The sequence below is a fragment of the Geospiza fortis genome, unplaced genomic scaffold (assembly GCF_000277835.1).
Source record: "Geospiza fortis unplaced genomic scaffold, GeoFor_1.0 scaffold231, whole genome shotgun sequence".
Classification (NCBI taxonomy): domain Eukaryota; kingdom Metazoa; phylum Chordata; class Aves; order Passeriformes; family Thraupidae; genus Geospiza; species Geospiza fortis.
Window position 1 is genome coordinate 4,600,132 of NW_005054351.1, and position 7,455 is coordinate 4,607,586.

Sequence of the window (7,455 nt, forward strand, 5' to 3'; positions counted from 1 at the left end):
CCTCTGTCCAGGCATTTGACTTTCTCACAATGGAAAAATATAGGTAAAATTTCACTGTAGATTTCTTATGTGTTCTCAAAGATCCTTAAACTGCCTGTTCAGGAGTCTGAATGTTCTCCAGGTGGAATAACTCACGTGTGTGCAAATAAGTATAATTTTATCTGGAGTCTCTTTACTTTTCCCCAACAAGATTACCATTTACTGGCAATGTTAATTATTTCAGGTGGGTTCCAGCTTGTTGAAAATCTCTTACTATAAAGCTTGCACATGTTTAGAAAAAAGAGAGAGAAATCTGTTTTAAGTTTCTATTACGGACAAAGCATACAGTAATTTCCCACTTGAACTCTTAGGTAAACATGCTGTTTCAGCCTAACCCCAGGTAACCTATGTTTTATAATGACCAGTTTAACCTTTTCTTTGCTCCACTACATGTAGCCAATCTTTTTGTACTCATTTAAAAGCACTTCAGGAGGAATCTGTGAGACGACCTCGATTATTTATTCTGGAGTGGTACAAGAGTGTGCTACTTGAAATAGAACATGCTGGATTAAAAACAGTGATGTGGGTTGCTTGTGGGTTTTGTGGATTTTTTCTCCTCCTGACTGTCGAAAATGTGGCTGCCACATGTCAAAATTACATGGTGTCAATTTGTGATTTTTTTTTTAATACGTAGTTTTATTTTTCACAATCAGCTGTTGTTATCTACTGATGAAATCTGACAACATGTCAGGAAAAACTTAGCAGTTCAGCAAGAAGTGAGCTGCTTCTGGTAAAGAACTGCATATAAAGAAAGGAAAAACATTGGGTTTTTTATTTTTGTCACTACATACTTTGGTTTAATCTAGAGGACTACACATTCCTAGAAAGAGATTCTGCTGAAACTGTTTCTAAGCTTCTGGAGATGTGAATAGCAAAATACATTACACTCAAATAGTAGTCCTGTAGCCTTGCTCACTAAGGAGCTAGGTGAGAAAATTGAAATTCTTCTTGAATCCAGGAAAATTAAGAAGAAAGGATAGTCCTTGACAACATCCAGAATTCTAAGGAATAGGTATCTGTTCAGTTTTTTCCTGGAAAGTCGCTGAATTGAAAAACCTATATTACTTCTAGAACTGAAAAGAGACTGTGAATGGGTTTTTTTGATGATTTTATACAGTTGTGCATCCTTGTAAGAGTTCAAAATGCCCGACTTACCTTGGCCCCTGAACAATTTTTAAAAGCGAAAAATATAATCTAGAAAAGGTTTACATATCCTATCTATTGCTTGATACTTCTGCACAAATTGGTGGACTAGTTGAGTGGAGTGTTCTCATAATAAGCAGTAATTCAATTGCAAGGTTTTAAAAGCAACAAGCAGAAGTCTGAGGACACCAATCATTGCTAAGAATTTAAGCACTGGAAGTAGAAACTCCAGGTTTTTCTTCTGAGTTTCTTCTAAACAATTTTCCTCGCTACTTCTCATCCTTGGACAAGCCAATTCCCCTGGTCTGCTCTCAGGCTGTGGTATGTTCCACATACCACAGCCACCTAACACTGTTTGGATGCATCAAGAGAAAAGATGTTCTGGTAGACCACAGTTCTACATTTGGAAAATTTTGTGGATTTTATTGTAAAAGTTGAGATAGACCACAACAAGGTCTGTCGCTGTCTTTCTCCTTAGATTGAAGGTGTTTGTGTAAGAACCTTAATTTTGCCCCTCAAAGCAGATAGAGTTAAAGGAATCATTTGTTTTCTCCACACTTACCTAGTTTTGCCTCAGTTATTCATTTAAAGGTTGCAGTGGTCTGTTTGGCCCTGTCACAATACTAGAAGCTTACAGTGATTATCACCCATAGCTGTTTCACTCTCTTTTTTCTTACTCTTAGCCGCTTCTTCCCCCACCTCCCCTTTGCTGCTGCTGATTTTCCCCTTGGAGTAAGCAGTCTGCTTTCTGTATTTCTTAATATTTTGTATTGTTTGCCTGTGTTGAAACGTAAAAAGTAGGTATTTTGTATCCATTGTTGGGCTTTGCTGTTTGAAATTATTTCACTTTAGTGACGTTCTCTTAATGGTTTAGAAGTGTCATTTTTGGTGCCTTCATGCTAAGTTTTGAAGGACTGGATTTGCTCTGGCTTGCCATTTCCCTGAGAAATAAGGCAAGTCAGATGTGGAGTTTGGGTTCCGTAAACTTACAGTCTGTGTGGGCTGACAAATCCTGTTGCCTAGACCTACACAGGAGGCTGTTTGACATAATCTGGCAGTTTAAAAAAACATTTTTCTTTTTCCTAGTGCAAAGGCAGTTTTATTTAGGGCATGTGGAGGCTCGGTGATGCTGGAAGTCTGCCGTGCTCAAAGGCGACCTGTGGAGTTCTGTCAGAATCCTGAGCGGGGTGAAACACTAGTTTGTCTTTTCCCTTGTGCTGCAATTCTTCTGCTCCGGTTGGCTGTCAGCTCTCCTGAGCTTCGGTTCAGCCAACTCAACAATGGATCCAAGTGCAAGAACACAACTGCATGGGAGGAAATCTGAATGTTTTCCTCCTTAGATGGCTGTTGTTGAAGGCTTCTGCCAGCTCTTATATGGCAGCAAACAGTGTCTAGTGCTTAGACAGAGGAGTAGGTTTCATCCTGTTGTGTGATTGGAGCATGTGCTGTGTTTGAATTTACACTTGTAGAAATAAAAATAGGCTTTAAAAAAGTTGTGGGAAATGTAACACACATTGATGGGAAGGGCAGTAATAACCAACTCTGCAGGCCCTGACTTGTGTCTAAGGGTATTTTGCTGGTGACATGCAGCATCTCTGATTTAAAAGTTGTACCTCCTTGAGGTAGAGACAAAAAGAGGTTAGTTAGAAGCAGGCTGTTATTGCAGAGATTTTTTTTTCCCCATTCCATCCCCCTTCCCAGTCACAACCTTTCAGAAATATTTTAGGTTTGGGACTTGAGCTGGGGAAGCTTTCCTCTCCCTCTCTCAAGCTTTTGTATGTGCTCAGATTTGATGTGACATCTGGACACGGTGGAGAGGAAGTGGGGGGTAGGGGAAAACACTGGAGAAGTTTCTTATCCTACTTGTGCATAATTAAGGAGCATGCCTCCCGGGAAAGGGGAATAAAGGCACCCCAGGCCCTGCCATGAATGACATGACTTACTGCTGGACCGAAAGCGGGCTTGACAGTTGCCAGAAGGTTGGGCAGTAATAGCCCGCCTACCAGCGGGAGAGCCCGCGCCTCTCCTCCCACCCTCCCAACCTGAGACCCCACTCAGAGCATCCACTCGTCCTCCCTGGAGAAGAACAGAGTCCTGCTCACAGCAGGGTGTCCTGGGCAGAGGCTTGTGCCCTGAGGACAAGGCAGCCTGCACTGAAAGATGTTTTACCAAGTGGAAAATATGCCCAAGAACAGTGTTTGGAGAGGGGGGCAGTTATTACAAAGTGTGAAGCTTGGCCTAATGATGGCGTCCTGATGTGGGGTTATTGTTTGAAGATGGAAAATGTGAGTAGTTCAGATTTCATTAAATGAACTGCCAGAGATTTTCTGGTTTTGGAAAGATAAGCAAGTCTGTGATGGCAACAAAATACCATGGATCACTCAGAGTCTTGGCACTGGGTTACAGCCCTCAATTGAACACAAAACTGGAAATGCCAGATTCTCCAGTGTTTGTCTCCCTGTGTGCAGATGTTGTTCAATAGAAGAGTGAAATATGTTACAGCTTAATTGATAGCTACTGTGTGTCTGTAGATTGTGTCTTGTAGCAATCTAGAAATCTGCTACTCTTCTCTACAACAGAAGGTGAGGGCAGAAGAGTACAAATGAGAGTCCAAGGCAAGACTAGTAACAAGAGTGTGAGAAAGGGAAACTGTCCATGAGAAAAATGACACATGGTGAAGTCCATCTTTTCTTAGTCTGTTATTTATGATGAAAACTGCAAAATCTTACTGAGCACACCATGGTGATCCTTAGTTTATATTGGTAGGACAATCGAGCCCATAAATAATGAAAACTCTTTTACTTCATAGTTAGATAGGAAGTAATTATTGAAAGTTTGATATACTTCTTTAGCACTAAACAAGAAAGAAGATTTAATGGGTGTGGTGTACTGGGAATCACAGAATTCTCCGTTTAATATGTTGACTCTCTCCCCCTCCCCTTTGTTTTTTTTGTCTGTTTCCTTCCAGGTGCTCGATCCTTGCGTGTAGTGCTTACGTGGCTCTGGCTTTGGGGGATAACCTTATGGCATTGAATCATGCAGATAAACTTCTGCAGCAACCAAAGCTCTCAGGGTCTCTTAAGTAAGTCTGATGGGGTCCTTTCTTGTTTCTCAGCCCTGTTTTTTGGTGGACGGTTCTGAGTTAAAGCTTCCAATGTCTGTAGTTGCTTGCCAAATTTGTGTCTGATGCAAAGAATTGCTTGGCCTGCTCCTGTTCTCGTTGAAGCCCTGACTAAATGTCCATTGACACACAGGAACATGAATTCCCTCCTTTGTGTATGAATTCCTTATAATTTGGAATCAATTGCTGCTTTTGTTACTGTTTCTCCAGCTCTGGGTCCCATGCAGCAGCAGGACCATCAGGTCTCTGTGATTCACTGCGGGGTTGCACATGCTTGGCACAGCACAAGGGGCAGGGATGTGCAGCTGTGGGTAGCCAACATCAGCCCAAACCCACACAGCTGAAAGGTTACTTCTGAAACTTACAGCCTCAGAGGGGAAGGTTTGCTCAGTCACTCAGGGTAACAGATCTTGTGTGTGCAGGACTGTCGCTTCACCTGCTACTGCTGCTTATGTAGGTTCCATTCTGCAGTTTCTCTCCTTCACCTCTCATTTGGCACTGTATTTTCGGAAGGATATTCAAAGTGCATTCTTCTTCTACCCACCAGTTCTCATAGAGTTCTACAAATTCAAAAAAGGCAACTTCAGTCCTATCCTTCTGACACTGTGCATTTAATGCACAGGATAGCAGAGGTTTTTACAGTAATAATATTTTTCAAAACTGATAATGTACTTGTGGAAGGCAAGGTAACTTGTGCTTATTTTTATATGCTGGCACCATGCTTTAAACTGGCCCATGCCAATTAAATTCTTTGGCTTTTTTCTTCACACTACTGCAGCTCATCCTTTCGCACAGTCATTGTATTAGCAACATCTTTGAGGAGTTTGCAAGGTAACACATATTTTGTGTTACTGTTATGTAATGAAGGAAATGATAAATAACAGGTCTTTTGCAAAGACAAAGAGGTATGTATCTTGGTCCCAGGAAAAGAGGCACTTTATTTTTATTGAATGTAAAATAATGTAACACTTTAAATTGTAGATGTATCCATATTCTGGGGTGGCTTTTCTTAATTCTCTGAATAAGGCCCCACCAAGGTACTTTCTCTGTGGAATGGAAACTCCTGTGCATGGATGAATTATTCAGGTGTGGAATTTTTTTATAACTTTGGTGCCTAAAAGCAGTAAATGGTAGAACTGGGTATTATGACAATACCTTAGGAGCAAGTTAACTTCCATGCTGTTGTTCCCAGTAACAGTTCCCATGTGCTCACATCAAAAACTGCATTGTTTGTCTCTCATAACTGTGGGGATTTCTGTGCTGACATTTGTACCCTGACCCTTTGCTGTTGTAGGTTTCTCGGGCATTTGTATGCAGCAGAAGCTCTCATCTCTCTAGACAGAATATCTGATGCCATCACTCACTTGAACCCCGAGAATGTCACTGATGTTTCCCTTGGGATCTCTTCAAATGAGCAGGATCAAGGTTAATGCATCCACACTTCATTATAACTGGTTATGCTTTCAGCTGCCTTCCTGCTGTAACTTTGTAGACACAGATATAATGATGATTAAGACATTTTGTTTTAAGACCTGTAGGTTATTGCAGCGTGAGAGGGTGTGTTTGTGTTGTGTTTTTGTTTTCCTGGCTTCAGTTCCCACTTTGTGTTTGACATATCTTTTCCTTGTTTGTCATTCCTAGGAGGTGGTTAATTCTGTAGCATTAATAGGACTGTATATTGTAATATTCTGACTTGTTTGAAGGAAACTTTTGAAACCTGTTTTTGTTAAATATGCTATTATGGTTAAGTTTGGGTTTCATACCATCTCTTCCAGCTTTTTGGTCTTTAAACCAGACTTTGTCATACCACTGCAGTCTACTATAGTGAGATATAGGGAGTGGGGAGAACTTAATCTTACTCCTCTTGTTGGGAGTGTGTATTCTATTAGAGAAAAGTACTTCAGAACCATCTGTATAGTGGAGTCTACAGCAGCTCTGATTCCAGTGACATGCCTGCAGTTTAAACTCACTGTACTCACCTGTAAATCTAAAAGCATGACACTGAAGATAGGAAGTCTTGAATGATGTAAACTCTTGAGCAAACTGATCTGTTTTCCCTCTTTAATGTCATACTGTGAAATTTTGTATCTTTGTATTATTTTTGTAATAACCTTTTAAAAAGATCACAGAACATGACGTGTTTGTGTTTGTTTTTTCTTTGCAGGGTCTGACAAAGGAGAGAATGAGGCAATGGAATCTTGTAAGTACCAGCCACTGTATTCAGCAGAGTACAAGAACTTACTTGGCCAGTTGGAATAAAAGTGTAAGGAAAAAAAGAATTTTATTTTCTTTTAATTGCAGCTGGCAAGCAGACCCCACAGTGTTACCCCAGTTCGGTCACGTCTGCTCGAACAATGATGTTATTTAATCTTGGAAGTGCTTACTGCTTGAGGAGCGAATATGACAAAGCTCGAAAGTGTCTTCATCAGGTATGAAAAACAAATCTCAAGTCAGCTTTAGGGACAAATATACTTCCTTCAAAGTGCCATTCAGATCACAGTGAGTTCTGGTGATTTCACAGCCCAGTTTACTTGCAGACCCTGCTGAGATGGTGGCTTTTCTCTGTCTTTATGAACCAGTCTCTATTAAAAACAAAATTAATTCCAAATTTCTTGTGTATAAAAAGTTCGATACCACTACAGGCAGCATTTTATTTTCCTTTCATATCAGAACAGTGGAAGATGGCTGGGAAGCCTTTTCACATTTTTTAAGTTAACTTGTTTGAGGTTTTTTTTGTGGTCTTTTAATGGTCTAGTAGTAATTGTTATAATTCAGAGAAGGTTTTCTCCCTAGTCATTTAATAACTCACCATCAGAACTATTATCTTTAGGGCTGTGAGAACAAACTACAATTCTGCTGGAAGCATGCTCCTTGTCTGCCTCTTGTCCCAGGAATTCTCAAGTACTGCTTTTGAAAGGCTGTCTCCACCTGGCCTGTGTCACATCACTTGGTCTTTTTCATGGCTGGGACCCATCTCTTTCAGTCATGATGTTTCTCTTTTTTGCAGCCACTCCTGTCTGTCAGGAAGACTGCTTGGATGCATTGTTGAGCTACAAACTGAAACAGCAGCTTCCAAATTACTTTACAGTGGTTGTGTATGTGAACAGATTAAAATTCTTTGAGGCTCTCAGCTACTTAAGGCAGTTGTCTGG

General features: G+C 40.6%; 1 protein-coding gene across 1 annotated transcript in view; it reads left to right on the forward strand.

Moving 5' to 3' along the window:
* The window catches only part of CNOT10 (CCR4-NOT transcription complex subunit 10), a 30,615-nt gene that overhangs the window by 20,481 nt on the left and 2,679 nt on the right, over window positions 1-7,455 (forward strand). Inside the window, exons 14-17 of the mRNA XM_005423405.2 lie at window positions 4,151-4,264; window positions 5,598-5,728; window positions 6,468-6,503; window positions 6,605-6,732. Of these exons, the coding sequence (XP_005423462.1) occupies window positions 4,151-4,264; window positions 5,598-5,728; window positions 6,468-6,503; window positions 6,605-6,732 (409 nt within the window). The remainder of the gene's footprint in view (window positions 1-4,150; window positions 4,265-5,597; window positions 5,729-6,467; window positions 6,504-6,604; window positions 6,733-7,455) is intronic.